Raw genomic sequence first — 16,471 nt, forward strand, 5'->3', positions numbered from 1 at the left:
CCAGCGCCCTAACCTGCCACATGACTTCGCGAGGTGACTCGCCCCTGGGTTTCCAGGGGACTGTCCTCTCCGAGGGCTTCACAGCCCTACTTCCATCCCGCTGGCTTCCCCCAAACGACAACCTTCCTTCCTGTGGTCCATTCTAACAACCAATCCGTGTGTCCTCCCTGCAAGGGAGACCCAACACTCCTCGCAAAACACACCTCCCCATTTCCTCCAGCGTCCTCCGCTGAACCTGAAGCTGATGCCGCCAGGGCAGCCGAATCTGAACGGGCGTGTTGGACTGTACCTCTGCTGGGCCGTGTTGTGAGTGGCCGGGGGTGGAAAGCAAAACGCCGGGATGTGTCTATTTCATTCCAGCTTAAGCAATAGCTGAGAAACACTTTTTGATGACGGAGACACTGGGCACACACAGTCACCCAGCGAAACCCCTTCCTTGCCACCTTAGGGGTGTCAGCGGTGGAAAAGCACCTCGGCCTATCAGACAACCTGCCTCCTGTGTGGACGGTGGCCTCCGTGACATGCCCCGTCAAGCCAGAGCCCTGGACCAAAATCCCGTCCCAGACACAGCAACAGCTGCAGGCCAAGCTGCGGGCTGGTCCGCAGAAGAGACTTCAGTGACCCACGGGGTGGAGACTAACGTACGACCTAGTCCACTGAAGGACCTCACTTTAGTGACTGGCAGTTTGGCCCATGAAGGAGCTTCCCAGACCCAGAAGGGTGTCAAATGGAGCAACAGAGAAAGAAGAGAGTCCAACCCAGCCCACAGACCCTACAAGACACTCAGGAGAACACACGTCCTGCTTCTGGGGGTGGCAGAATGAGCCCCAGGAAGCATGCCGGGGCAATACCCTGGGGGACGGTCCCGCTCACCTCACCTACCAGATGAAGGGACAGACCGTGTCACGTGCGGCCTGGGAAGGACACACACGGAGCGCCAACACGACACGCGTGCGGAGGGTGACGGGGCAGGGGAGCCACCCTGTCTGACCCTAGCGCGCTGTGACCTTGGGCACCTCATGCTCTGAGCCTCCTTTTCCAGGTCCGCTCCAGCCTGTGTCCTCAGGCTCTGTGGTATTTTCCATTAGGAATACACAAGAGTGAAACAGAGCATTAAACGCTGCGCTCCCGGCCCCGTCCCTGAGCGGAGGGGAGGCAGCGGGGACCAGGACCTCCTGTCCCCTGCTTGCCTGCCGGCACCTCTCACTGGCAGCAGATGCCACCTGCGGGCGGCTGGCTGAGACCCAGCCGGGGAGCCACCTGGGAACGGTGGTGGCAGAGACTGGCCGGCCTTTCCTTTAGCCTAAGGATGCAGGGGCCTTGGTTTTCGGGGGGGGAGGAGGGGGCACAGTGCTTGCGGGGCTGGCTGGTGGGGACTGATGAGCGCCGAAATTCGGACGCAGTGCCTGTCGGACTGGCGTGCTGGCTGGACCCGTGTCTGGTTCTACGTCACCTGACCTACTGAGTCCAGGGCCCACTTGCACTTCTGGACAGAAGCTCACCCACTCTTAGAAACACTGGCTTGAAACCACCAAGCACCAAACTAAGCACCATGATGCAGCTTTCGGGGACATGTGCTCCATCCACCTGCTCCGGGGCAGGGAGCCGGGGCCCGCCCGCGAAGGTGCAGCTGGCTGCCGTGCAGGCAGCAGGTGGAAGCGTGTTCGGCACCAACACGCCAGCCAGGAGCCGGAAGCCCTGCTCTCCTCCCCCCACCCCGCCAACGGCCCCCAAGCAGCAGACACAAGCACTGCAAACTCCTGCAATGAACGGCCTCATTACGCTCTCTCTGAAAAGCAACACGTGAGGGAATCTGGACGGTGAAGGCAGGGGAGCTACGTGATTAACACACCAGCTCTAAAATGTTCCTAACACGGAGCTTCCCAGCTCTGCTTTAAAAATAAGCTACTTGAGGTCAACCTGCCACTCACTGCAGACAAGGACTCTCCGTGACAGGACACGGGGGCTGCAGGCACAGCTAACACCAGCACCTCGCCTCCTACCCCGTCCGTGTTCTAACCACGGCACCACCGGAGCTGAGTTGCTCCACGGAACTTACCTCAAGGTTATCTTTCAGGAGAGACCTTTAGAATTTCACCCTGCGCCCAGCCCCACCCAGAGCAGTAAATGTCTTGATCCTTATTGGGTGAGGCAGAGCCAGGGAGTGACCTCGAAATAATGGTGCAGGGAGAGCTGAGGAGGCGTCTCCCACCCCTGCAGGCATCGGCATGCCCGGTCACCCTGCCACCCACAGGGCGGCTGCAGAGCTGGCCCCGCGCGGGGGTGGGGATGAGAGGGAGATCCAGCTCTGCTCAATTCCTACCTCCCGCGCCCACTCCAATTCCAGGTTAGTTTGGGATGCAGACATCGCGTCCTCCCACGGGGTTCGGGAAGGCAGGGGCACTCGAGGGACTTGCAAGCTCACACATGGCCCCGGGCCCCAGAGCAGCGCTCAGCCCAGAGCGCGGTCTCCTCTCCTAAGGAACTGTCCCATGGGAGAGCCATCGCAGCCTTGACGGTCACTCAGTGTTCTCATTAAAACACTCCACATTCAGCTTCAGGCTGCAAGAAGAAATACTCAAGAACATGGGCATGCTTCGTGTGGCCCAGCTCAGGGACAAGTGTCTGAGTGAGCTCACAGTCAGAGAAAGAGCCGGGGACAGGGTCACCCCGGAACCTGTGGCCTGCTCAGTTCTACTCAGGCCCTTGGGTAGTATCTGACCCACTGTACCCCGGCCCACAGACCCAATGGCAAGAAACAGACAGGGTAACCACAAGACCCCGGGGGACAGAGGGCAACCGGAGCTCTGGGTGTGGGGTGCTGAGGAAGACTTCAGTGTCCCCTAATGTCCCCTCCCCCCCGGAGCTGTGAACAGGGGCCCCCCTGGAGAGTTCTCAGTGTGAGCCCCCTGGTAGGAAGGGAAAATGGTTTGCTCTACAAAGTAGGCAAGCACAACAAGGAATATTGTTGCAATTACTTGACGTTGCAAACGTTTTTTTTCTAATGTCTTTTCAGGAATTCTCTCTGTCAAGTTCACAGAGACCAACCTGATCAAAGAGCTGTTTTCCTGTGGTATTTGGCTGGATGGCGAACTCCAGCTCCGCATCCATGGTGGTAACCCGGACATTGATCTAGAAAACAGAAGGAAATAAAGTACACTTAATGAAGGGTTCTTTTGACCATCTCCTGAGCCTTGCACATACACTCAAAGCTCTCAGCAACATGGCAAGAGTGTGTTCCTCTCCCACAGCCATTCTGTCTAGTCACCACATGCACACAACGCACACACGCACACACACACATGCGCACATGCACACCAAGCACTCTCCCCAGCTGATGGGAGATACCTGATGAATCTGGATTCAAATGCACACCCTCCTAGTACAGCGTATTAACACTTAGATCTAAGCTGTTTTCTACAAAACTACCTGGATTACGGTTAGCTTATTTTCCACACACCATCTCCTACTGACCCTTCCAGCAGCTCGTGGGCAGTGAGCCTGCTCCGCGAATTCAGACCAGGGCCATAAGTGAAAGGAACAGAGAAGAACCTACTCTACACCAGAATGTTTATGGCAACACTAGAAACCATCTAAATAGTGAAGAGAGAAATCCCATCAAAGAGGGCAGAACGTTATATAGTAATTTGAAATGGTAATTATAAAGATGGCAGAAACATGGAAAATTGCTTCAAAAATGAAAAACAGGACAAGAGAGATGGCGCACACCCTGCCAGTCAAATGCATTGGCTCCACCTAGAGAGATGGCGCACACCCTGCCAGTCAAATGCATTGGCTCCGCCTAGGGAGATGGCGCACACCCTGCCAGTCAAATGCATTGGCTCCGCCTAGAGAGATGGCGCACACCCTGCCAGTCAAATGCATTGGCTCCGCCTAGAGAAGATGAAAGGAACGGGAGACAAGGGAACAGCATCAGGGAGACAAGGTCACTGAGAACAGAAGTGCTGTGACAGGAGGGCCTTCAGCGCATCTCTAATGTTGCCACATAGGTGTTTAAAAGTGTTATTTCAAGGTAGCTTTCAAACGCATCACTGAGGAAACCCCGATTTACTAGCATATGAAAAACACACCAATGCACTTTACATTCTGCCCCAAAGGAAAACACCGCAGCCACCCAGCAACTGTAACGCTCGATGTTGGGACATGCTGCTCCTCACTCTTTCTCAAGCGAGGCAGCTGGAGAGGCCCAGCCTTCCTAGCACAGGTGTGAATGTAAAGGAGACACGTCGAATGTTCTGATACCAGCTGACCGAGGTCTAAGAGTTCTGACTCACCGAGCACAGTCAGTCTTACAAATCATGTTTTTTCTAAGACTCTAGACTGCGAGAAAGGAGAAATACTTGGAGGCACATCCAGTATGTCTAAAGGTTCCACGGTGGGTACTAGTAGCAAAGAAAAGTGAGGCATAATTGTCCAGAGTCTTAAAAAAATGTTCCCTCCAATCTCGAGTCCACAGATTAAAGAACTGAAGCAAGACAAGGCACATTTAAAATTTTTCGATTATATTAAAATAGAAAAACTTAAGTTTAATTCTTTTCCTGCTGGTAATAATTTACTTTTAAAAATAAATCACAAAGTGGCTGTTATGAAGCATAAAGCAAGTATATCTCTCTATATGGTTCCAAGGGCACATCTTAGAGAAGCAAAAAGTGGCCCCATAGTCGAATATCCCAGAACCAGGCACAGCTCCAAACTACACAATGATGATAAGCCCGGGGAATAGCACACTCAGACTAACGTGGGGAGGAGCTGACAAATGCAGGGACTCAGATATGCTTTTCTTTCTCTATCATTTACTGATTCAGAAACTGAACCACCAAGTAATTTGCACCAGATGCAACTCCTCTGATTAAGACAAATACAAAAACCCAGAGGTTGTGAATAGGAGATTTCAGACTCTAAATTCTCAATCGTGACCACTTCTAAATTTGATGCCAGTGAGAGAAACGCGACCTCTTGAAACCAAAGCTAAAAATTAACATGAAAACATGGCCATCACACTAATTTTTTAACCATTTTGCAAAATGACTAAAGGAATTTAGAAAAAACTATGTTAAGGCTCTGAATTGGGTTGATATTTGACTCAAAGTTCACACAACTCTTTGAAAAGGCAAATGACTGGTAAAATAAATGCTTTCACTGAGATTGGACATAAGCCAGTACGTAGAAAGTGAGCTTCTTAGAAATCGAGTCTAGTGAGGTCTGCGTAACCTGTGTACACTGCACCTCCCGTCACAAGGACTTGGTCTGACCACCAGCAGCTCCAACCCAAGCCATCTGCCAAGGGCAGGCCGCTCTGCCCCCAAGGGCAGCCGTGAGGTCTGGTCTACGACCTCAAACAAGGACGGCAAACCTCACTTCAGGTGAAGTTCCTCGGGCAGTGCAGTAACAAAGGAGACGGGACAAGCAGCAGGAAACAGGCTTTTCCTCCATCGCTTGGTCCACGGCCCCGGCAGAGGAGGGATGCCCAGTTCTGATATGGGGATGTACCAGAATTTTTATTTCAGAACTCCCCCAATAAAATTACAAAATCAAGTTAATTTTAATCAATATATGCATATATTCGCATACAGTGCACGTTCTACAATCATTTTTCTGATATTAACTTGTCAACGATACATTATTCTTGAAATAGAATTTTTGACAATCCTATATATATTTTAAACACCTTAATATAAAAGACATTTGTTGAACGTATATAAAGGCATCTCATTCCATGAAAAATAAGTGTTCTTTTCATGTCTCATTTCCCACATTTGCTTTAAATTTTCATGTATATGAAAATATATGTGTTTGCATTTAATTCTGCACATCCAGGCTCTTAGCGGTTTTCTAGACCAAGAAGCTCAACTGCATTATTTTGCTCAAACATGAAACATGTATTCAGCTGTGGAGGATTTGTCTGGTGTCAGGCTTGATCCCGGACAACTCACATTGTTTAACTTTTAAATATCCTTATCTCGGAACTTTTTGTTGCTTCATTGCTAAGTTAATTTTAATCCATAAATGCGTATATCAGATACAGTGCGTGCTGTACAATCTTGACCCAGGCCGAGATGGGAGAACTCGTGAAATCTCAACAACGTGAACAATACGTTCATGACCAATGCCAAGCCCTCGACCTTGATGGGCGTGTGTCAGCCGACTAGTCATCACCCTACCAGTGTTTCTCACGGGGGCACTGCTGGCATTCTGGGCAGCACGGGCATGCCTCCTGCAAGACCATCTCAAGTCTGCAGTGTGCTTAGCACTCAACTAAGTACCCCTAAAAGTACCCCTCACACACACTTCCAGATGCTCTCTGGGAGAAAGGGGAGGCTCCTACCGGAAGGACCACAGCATGGTACTGCCTTAATCGAGAGCCTGTTAAACAGTTCTGTGTTATAAAGACTTCCAAAATTATTTTCAATTTTATGGATCTTTAATAATGTGCTGAAATCAGCATAGACTTTTATAAAAAAAATTTTTAACTTTTAATTTTTTTATTAATTTATTTTTTGTTACAGATGTTTCTCCTTTTCCCCCCATTGACACCCTCTCAAAATTTAAAATAAAATATTTACTCAGATGACAGGAGCATTTCTATACACGTTCTGGTCCACTTATCCAGGGGCTTTAAAAGAACCAGACTTTGGCAACTAAGGAAACAACTGAATCCCAACTCTCCTCTTTACAACCTTGGCGACAGGTTTCCGTGGTGAGCCATAGTGTTTGGTGAGCTCGACGCACTCGGACGAAAGCTGGTGTTGGCATGAGCAACGGCGCCGCTGCACTACGGGGGGTTGTGTGGCTACGCACGAGGTGGGAGGTGGCTCACAACAGGCCGAGGTCCAGGAGCCTAACGACCCCAAACACCCAGACCACGTGCCGCCTGGGGAGACGAGCCGTGCTTTGCAATTTCTGTCGTCTTGGTGTGTCCCCAGGTCACATGTTCCCCAAAGGCAACATTCCCCGCAGGAAGGAGCTGTGGTACAGGTACGTGTGGAGAGCAGCGGTTAACCACTGAAAATCTACCCCTAAGAGGCAGTGTTTTTCTCAGTCTTGCCAAAATACAAAAAACTTCTAACATTCATTCTGCTGTGTTTGGAGGAGTTGGTGGTGATTAACGCCACCCCTGCACCCCCCCCCCCCAACACACAAAGAGCCATACGGTTGATGGCGTAGATGATAATTTAATAATTCATGTCTCCCTTCCCAATGCTACTCCATTTGAAACTAAGACACAAAGTCATATTGTGAGTTCTAAAATGTCAGAACATCTAAGAACCAGACATAATCATACTTTGCTACTGATAATGGGACTTCATAAATAAATTTAGTTATGGGAGTTAAGTTAGCATTCAGCTGATTAAAAATAATGAGGTCTCTTGTCCGGCCGATGTTGCTCAGTGGTTAAGCATTGACCCATGCACCAAGAGGCTGCCAGTTCAATCCCCAGTCAGGGCACATGCCTGGGTTGTGGGCTCGATCCCCAGTACAGGGCCAACTGATGTTCCTCTCATGGATATTTCTGTCTCCTTTTCCCTTCCTCTCTCTCTCTAAAAATCAATAAAAGTTTTTGTTGTTTTTTTAAAGAGATCTTTCTACAACTATGCACTACATCAGAATTTTAGAATAAAATGACTTATCTTAGACACAAGTCAGGAAAACTTGGCACTGAACATGCCCGAACCCCTCAAGGAAAAGGAGGTTCCAATGAGTATATGCATGTTTTTCACACTGACCATATTCAGCAGAAAAATCTTTCTTCTTTTTTTGCCCCACACAGTACCTAGCTTAGTAGGTGAGTTGTATTTTCACTTCAGTAGGAGATATGTTTCTGATCTATTACTAGAATATCAGTATATGCAAGAGACAAAAATGCCTAAAAATAGAAATAGAAATGAATTTAAGTTTATTTCTAAAACAAAAACAAAACTGGCCAGTAAAACTTAAATTTAAGCAAAGTGTGCACGGTTTTCGTTTTTTTGTTGTTCGTTTTTTGTTTTTCATAAATAATGACAAGAGTTTCACAGGTATCTTGCTCCAGGTCAGTAGACTGTATAATTCACATATTATTGAATATTAGGATTCAACACATAAACATTCCTTTGCCTTAGTTAACGAAGATAACGAAAACTTACTTGTCATACTCTCTATCTTCCCTCTGCTTAATAATCTACTGTTTAAAAATTGTATTTGCTGTTCTTATTAAGGGTTAGCTCAGCTCAAAGCTACTATACTACACACGGATGAACCATGACGCCATTCTCCTGCTGTTCCCAGCCCAGCCAGTGGGCACCCCACAGACACCAAATGCCTACGGGGGGCACTGACACCATGGAACTCACTGGGGACGCAAAGGGGAGTCAGACCTCAAGTAGCTGTCATACATCGGAACGGGACTAACCATTAGAATCCCCAGAGCAGCTTTACAAACACTTGAATTTCTGGGCCTCAGCCCAAGAACCTGTATTTTTTAAAGCCACTCAAGTGATTCTGAGGACTGGCCAAATTCACTGAAAGCAGGCCAGAGCATAGCGGCTGGGAGGCCTGGGTTCGAGACCTGGGGCTGTGATCTACTGAGGACCTAAAGTAGGTGACTTTCCCTCGCTCGGCCTCAGTCTCTTATCTGAGAAAAGGTTTGGACGAGATGCCCCGAGGTCCTTCCCAGCTCTGACTAGTCCACAGTCCAGAAGGGCCAGGAGATGAGAGCAAGGCAGGCTCTTCCTGAGGGTGCAGGCTCATGGCTCGGGAGCACCCTGAGAAGACGGCTCCCTGGGAAGGAGCACCGGGCAGCCAGGAGCCTGCTTCCAGGGACGAAGAGAAGCTCACACCTCTGCTCAGTTTCCTGGAGGGGGATCCAGCTCTCCTGCAGGAGACCTGGTAGCACAGGTTTATGCTACAATGCAACTGACATCTCTTTCCAACAAAAAAGAGAGTTAAAGGTGTTTAAACTCCAATCTTTTTACTTTATTTTATTTTTAAATCCTCACAGGAGGCTATTTTTCCATTTCTCTTCAGATAGAGTGGGAAGGAAGGAGGGAGGGAGGAGGGGGAGAGGGGGAGAGAGAGAGAGAGAGAAACATAGACATGAGAAAGACACATTGATTGGTTGCCTCTTGCGCACCCTGACTAGGGCCAGGGACCGAACTGCAATCGAGGTACGTGCCCTTGACCAGAATCAAATCCACGACTCTTTCCAGTGGTTCTCAGCCTTCCTAATGCCGCGACCCTTTACTACAGCTCCTCATGTTGTATGTGGGCGTACCTGCACGTGGGCAGATAGAGGAGCGGTGTCTCGGTTCCTAAGACCATCAGAAATATGTTTTCCGATGGTCTTAGGTGACCTCTGTGAAAGGGTCATTCGACCCCCAAAGGGGTCGCGACCCACAGGTTGAGAACTGCTGCTTTAGTCCAAAGGTCTACGCTCTAACTGCTGAGCCAAACAGCCCAGGGCCTCTTTTTATTTTATTTTTTGTTAATCCTCACCTAAGGATACTTTTCCTTTTAGATAGAGTGGGGGGGGGGGGCACTGATGGGAGAGACACACTGACAGGCTGCCTCCTGCACAGTCCCAACAAGGGCTGGGGATCGAACCAGTCTGAAGGCCACCTCCTCACTTATTTGTAAAATGGAAGTTCGTAATTGGAAACAATCTTCCACCTTTAACGTTCTCTAACTCAACAATTATCTGAGTGCCTTCCGACCCCAGTCAGTGGCTGCGGAGTTCTCTGCACACTGTCTGCATGTACAGATAGTGACAGAAGTGATAACACTGGGGAGAGGGGCACAGGGTATTTTGAGGTCACAGAAGTTAAGGCTGTTTGTTTTTTCTTCCTTTTCATTTTGTTAATCTTCGCCTGTGATATTTTTCCACTGATTTTTAGATAGAGTGGGAGGCAGGGAGAGTGAGAGAGAAACATTGATGTGAGAGAGACATCAATCGGTTGCCTCCCGCATGACCCCAACTGGGGCCAGGGACTGATCAAAAACCTGCCACCCAGGCACGTGCCCTTGACCAGGAATCGAACCCAAGACTCTTCAGTCCTCAGACCGATGCTCTAACCGCTGAGCAACACCAGCCAGGGCTTCCTTCTCTAGCGAAAGGCTTCTGAGTGTCTTTGCTGTGTCAATGCAAACTGTGAAACCCGGGCCAGGTCGCAGTCTGTCTCCTCGATCGCTCTGCCCAGAGGTCTCTTTTCCATGCAATAGGCCAAAGGACCAGGGTTTTTCAGAATATACTCTGAAAAACATGCTTTTTGAGTTTTCCCATTTTAGCCTTTTCATAATGGTGTATCTAAAATGCCTCCTAAGAGCCTATTAAAAAAGGCACTCAGGCAACAATGAAACATTCTATTTTACTTCTAACCCATGCAGATTGCTGAAAATCTGGCTGTCAAATGATCTCCCTTTATTATTTTCCTCATTTTGGTAAATAAACATCTGGCGATATTTCCTTTGGGAAGTGTCCACTTCCTCATGAAACACCTCAAATTTGGTTTAAGGTGACCTCTCAATCACACTTTTTACAAAACGGAGTCCGGCCACACTCAAGACCACGGCAGGGGGAAGCTCCATCCGGTTCTGCCACACGCTTCCCAGACCAGCGGTGTTCACCTCTTCTGAGCAGAGCGGCCGGCGTGCACGCTGGCAGCCGGAACACTGCAGGGGCATCTGCGGCGACGCCTCTGTGGACTCACTCAAGAATCAGGAGAACCATTGAAACAGAAAGGGAAATCCACACGGTAACACTGACTGTTTGAATTTCAGGCAGTGGATTCAGCGATAACAGATTAATCCCTGTATTATCGCACCTGCATTTACTCAAAAATTAGTCTGAGTGGAACCATCCAGGCACCACCAAGATTACAGTGAGAGCTGACCTTTCATCGTCGTTTAAATGTCAGCGCTGTTTCTCAACATCCCAGCCCTCTTCTAGGTGCCACTTCAGCAACTCCGAACAGCTTTCAAATATTTGGATAAGAGCTTTCCAATCCTTAGAAAGGCCCAGACAGGAAGCAGATGCAGTCCACGTTCTCCCACGATGGGGGGAAGGGCAGGGGAGTGAGTGCTCCCCAAGGAAACAGCCCCACCACCGATAAGAAGCGAGTTGGAAAAACATTTTCAGGCGCCCACTTGGTTCATGGAACTGAAAAATTAGAGACGATACTGTATTTTGATTTTCATGTTGAGTTGTTACGTCCTTTTAAAATAACAGCTTTGTTGCAATATAATTTACAACCATAATACTTGACCATTTAAAATGTGCAATTCAGTGGTTTTGTGGCGCATTCACAAAGCTATGCAACCACGCCACTATCGACTTTTAGCACATTTCGTCACCACAGAAGAAACCCATGCCCATCAGCAGTTATTCCTATTACTCCTTCCACCCAGTCCCGGCATCCACAACTCTCCTTTCTCTCTCCATACATTTCCCTATTCTGGACTTTTCATACAAACAGAAAGTGGTCTTTTGTGATTGGCTTCTGTCATTTGCACGATGTTTCCACACTGTAGCATGCCAGGGCCCCATTCCTTTTTAACCGCCGAATAATATTCCACTGTCTGGACAGATCACTTTCATCTATCTACCTTGAACTAGACTATCTTTGGTCAAATTGGTAAAAAAAGAAATTTATTTCAGGGGGAAATAACAATGAAAGAAAATAAATTTTTAAAAATTCAATTCAATTTAAGTTGTAAATGAAAATACTCTGTGTCATCAGGAAGAAGACACCACCTGCCAAACAAACTGTGAACACAGCAGAAAACACTGACTCCTACCCTCCCACGCCTGCTCTCTCCTGCAGCCAGAAGTAATTGTAGCTGTCACAAATTCTAGCCGGCTTCTGCATTTTAATCGAGGGAACGGCACTGGGGAGCAGAGGTGAGAACCCAGGCTCTTGTTCAGGGTTCTCCCAAACAAATCACATTCTTTCCTTAAATTTTAAGCAGGGACTGACATTTAACTGCCACGGTGCCAAGAATGCCAAAGCTAGCACCCAGTTTAAGCACCAAAAACTCCCAAATATTTGACTGACCACCACCTTCCTATTTTAGACTTTCTCGGACTAACTTAAGCTCCTCCAGAGCCCTGTTCACTGCTGCGGGAGGAAAGGTGGCACTCCCAGACACGTTTCGTGGCCTCTGCTGTCCCTTAGCAATGGCCTAGGAAGTGCGGCCAGCACACCCGACGTGCCATTTCCTGGGCCTGAATGTGCGCCTCTCAGGCAGTGCTTCTCTGACTTGGACGTGCACAGTCACCTGGAGAGCCTGTTGACACAGAACTGACTCAGGAGGTTGGAATGAGGCCCATAAATCTGTAGCTCCCCCAGCTCACAGGTGAGGCCACACCCACACAAGCCACTGCTCTCAAGGACTAAGCAGCATCCGGGACATGCAAAGGCCCCTAATTCCTTTGGCATGGCTACTGTACTTACTGCTGCTATATGCTCCATTACGGGAAGGTATCTCACCAAGTGCCACTCACAGGAATGGAGTACGAACCTGAACTCACAGAGGCAGATTTTTCTTAGTGAAAGTCTGGATCCCAATAGATGGGCTCCTATTTTAGCAGGCTCTCTGGATCCTGATGCCCTCCTTACCTCTGAAGAAGATGAAAATCAGCCTCTATGAACAACACTCCAACTCAATAAGTCACAACGTTAGCTGGGACACCCAGTGGTCACTTTTCACAAATGCTGGCTAACAAGTAACCAACCTCGGTAAAACATTAGTCCTAAGTCAGCAAATTTTCATCAACTCAGGGTAGAACTAGAGCCTTGCAACTTCAGCCCAGGAAGGCAAAGTCGGAAAGCCCCCAAGGCAAGTGGACTGTTTGGTTTTCAGCTCTTTTCCACATTACCAACCCTTTTTAGGGCGTCACAGTAATGGCTACTATTTAAAAGGTAACTTTGTTTCTATCTACTATATAGAATGAATCTCTTGTTGCTCCCAGTAACACTGTTCATTTCAACAAGATTATCTAAAAGTAGCTGCCACTCAAAATCCAGTAATCATATTTTACAGTTATAGTTTTTAGAAAACATACAGTTAGAAGTATCCAACTTCTATTCAAGAAAGGCAGGTCACAAACCACCCTATTGTATGCAATTCTTTTAAGGACAGAGAGGCTAAAATAAAAACCAGTATGTCGCTAATGGAAGGTAGTTATCAAAATATCAAAACATTATTGTACAGAAAGAAGATAAGTAAAATAGAAATGTGGTTCTTAAAACATGATTTTTCATTAAATGGAGTGAAGTCCGCATTAACATGATACCACAGCAGCAAAGATACCAACACAGCTCATCGGGCAAGAGCTGGGAGGCACTGGTCCCTCTCTCCACCGTTCCCACCACTAGCCGTAGCCACATGTCATCTCGTGCCCAGCAGGTTGGCCTCTAAGTTAGAAGTCCCTGGGATACATGTTTAAGCTCTAGCTCTTAACACCAGACTTCTTTAGGTTTATTGACCTCTAGAGAAGGTGGAAATAACTGTGTAAATATCTTACTAATAAATCTATGGCAGATCTGTAAACTAAGCATAATGATGTCATATTGCTATTCCTTTCTCTCAAGCTTCTCCGTATCTTCAGTTTAAATGACACCTAATCACACCATTTGATATTGTCTTCTTTTTCAAGGTTAAAAAGAACCCGAGAGTGAAGGTGAAGAGATTGGCGGGTCAGGCTTAGGAAAATGTTCAGATGCCAAAGAAAACCGGCCATCTGGCTCCACAAATCTTGTGAAAAGCCTGTAATTAAATATAACAAAAATCATCAGGCAATTTGGCAGAAGTCCTGTGTATAACTTTGTCTGAAGCAGAGCAACCCAGCGACAACAGATGGGCAGGGCAGATACAAAACTTGTATTCTGATAAAGTTTTCATATAACTATATAATACCAGGATAACAGTCTAGTCTTTTATGGCCTAGTAATGGGAATAATAAAGCCATCAAATGTTAGAGCTGACAAGAGTCCACTTGTGACAACTCCTAGAAGGTCAAAGTGCTGGCCCATAGCCTCAGGTATCCCTAGAACTTGCCTGGGGATCACAAATGGGCGGTCACGCTCTTCTGAGAACACAAGGTGCTGACCATCGCTGGGAAGGACTCTGTGTGGCAGGTGTTAGCTGCTCTGGGTCTCCTGGTGCCCATCACAGAGCTCCAGGTACCCTCTTGCCTTGTGATGGCAGTAATACCCACCAGGAAAAGCCAGGCTAGGACACCAGTGGACAGGTGCGACTCTCTCTGAAGGTAGCATCTATCAAGAAAGTAAATTAACCTGTCACAACCTACTCCCTCCAGCTGTCTTTCTCCTTCTGGACTAAAACAGTCCTGGCCTCCCGTCGCTTCCTTCTTGATGGAGGTGCAAAAAACGTAGTCATTGATAGTGCTTGCCCAAAGTGCTATTTACTAACGAAAAGCAACTGGAGTTCAACTTCAAATGAGCCAACTTCATTCGCATAAACCAAGTCGTCATTTGGTAGTGTCTCAGTTCAGTTTAATGCCCGGTCCTTATCTATTTAGTGTTGGGGAGTGTGAGCACAGACTTTAACTTGGAGGAATGCGGTGGGTGTGCCAGGCCGCTCGCTGCTGCTGCTGCTCAGCCCCGTGCCTCTTATGCAGAGAGAGCATCAGGACACGATGGCGTGGGCACTGATCTCCTTTAATAGAGAGTTCCTATCACTTTAAGGAATTTTGAGGGTGACTTAATCATGAAAATGAGCACTATGTACCCTTTACCTCCTTTCTAAGTTGCTTTCCTCCACCATCCTTACGCTAAGCTTTCAACTTAGAAGCTAAATTCTTAACATGCAGCAGGTAACAATGGGGCAGGGTCCTTAACATGAAAGCTGGGTCCTGGAATCTCCAAATAAGTTTTGTTTCCAGTAGGTTGTTACATTGTAAGACTAGAGAGGCCAAAATAAAAATGTAACATTATGTTACCTTTTATGTCATTTTTTTTTATGTTTTATAAATGTATAGGTTATAAGCAGAACAATTAAAATAGTGACAAGATGTAACTATTTTGTATGATGACTAAATGGGATTGCTTGGTGAGAGGTGTAAAGTTATCCTAGCTTGGCCATCTCCTTTTAAAGACTGGGGAAACTGCCCTGGCCGGTTTGGCTCAGCGGTTAGAGCGTCGGCCTGCGGTCCGGAGAGACCCGGGTTCGGTTCCCGCTAAGGGCACGTATTTCGGTTGCAGTTTGTCCCCGGCCCTGGTTGGTCGTGCGGGTGGCAGCCACTCGATGTGTCCCTTCACGTCGATGTTTCTCTCTCTCTCTCTTCCTCTCTCTCCCTCCCGCTCTATCTGATCAAAAAATGGAAAATATCCTCTGGTGAGGATAAAAAAAAATAAATAAATAAAGACTGGGGAAACTGAGGCCCAGAAACCTTTACATACCTTTCTCAACTTCTGGTAATCAGCTCCTAAAAACATTTATATTTGTATAGCTCTTAAATAGTATTCCTAAAGTTGTATCTGTTGATATAGTCAATAGTTTTCAGCTTTTGAAACGTCTGTATTTCCAAATTCCAGGTGAAAAATTATGTAAAATTACACATAAGAAGGAAGTGCCCAGATCAACCAATTTTCACCCCATAATTTCAAGAACAAGTAATGAAATCCCAAATCTTTCTAAATAACTTCTTTTGCCTCTGAAAGTAAGCCACTTCCTGCCCCCAGACCCACGTCCTGTCAGCCAAGGACTCTTAATACAGAAAGCAGACAAACCAGTCCTGTCTGTACTCACTATAACCAGAGAAAAGCTTGACCTTAGAACTAGAAGGGGGCCTTGTCAGCAGTCGCATCAGAAAGAGGGTCAGTTCCCTCTACTATAAAACTGTGAACAGTTTGTGTTGATGCTAGGCTAAGGTACTGATTATAGAAGGGGAAACCGAGGCAGTAAGAAGCTATTTTCCAGGATTCTGACACATGAAAGGGTCATCGCTCTTACCCAAGTTCCAAGTCCATATTGCAGAACAACATTGGTGGGCATTTCTTTACCTGCCAATGGCATGTAAAAATAGTAGTTCTGATTACCCAGTAGCTGTCGATTTTTAGGATCTTTTTTGTGTGTATGTCTATAGGTAGAAACTGACTTCTGCACTGGGAATAACATGCACCTGTGTGTAATTTTATTCCTTTTTTTTTTTTTTTTTTTACGAGAGGGAGACAGAGAGAGAGGGACATCAATGCCAGAGAGAAGCATGGACCAGTTGCCTCCCAATAGGTGCCTGACCAGGGATCAAACCCACAACCCGGGTATGTGCCCTGATGGGAATAGACCCTTTAGCACACAGGATAATGCTACAGCGGAGCCACACTGGCCAGGGCATGTGTGTAATTTTAATATGGGAACTAAACTAGAATACTTAGACACCATTTTACAGAGGGAAGGGAAAAGAAATAATCAAAGAATGTTACTTTCCGCAAAGGAAACTAACTATTCCTTTTCA

General features: G+C 47.1%; 1 protein-coding gene across 2 annotated transcripts in view; it reads right to left on the reverse strand.

Moving 5' to 3' along the window:
- The window catches only part of EZR (ezrin), a 50,081-nt gene that overhangs the window by 19,766 nt on the left and 13,844 nt on the right, over window positions 1-16,471 (reverse strand). For both annotated transcript variants that reach the window (XM_036247964.1, XM_036247965.1), the window contains exon 3: window positions 3,049-3,132. In XM_036247964.1, the coding sequence (XP_036103857.1) occupies window positions 3,049-3,132 (84 nt within the window). The remainder of the gene's footprint in view (window positions 1-3,048; window positions 3,133-16,471) is intronic.

The sequence above is a fragment of the Molossus molossus genome, unplaced genomic scaffold (assembly GCF_014108415.1).
Source record: "Molossus molossus isolate mMolMol1 unplaced genomic scaffold, mMolMol1.p scaffold_m16_p_8, whole genome shotgun sequence".
In the NCBI taxonomy this organism is placed as follows: domain Eukaryota; kingdom Metazoa; phylum Chordata; class Mammalia; order Chiroptera; family Molossidae; genus Molossus; species Molossus molossus.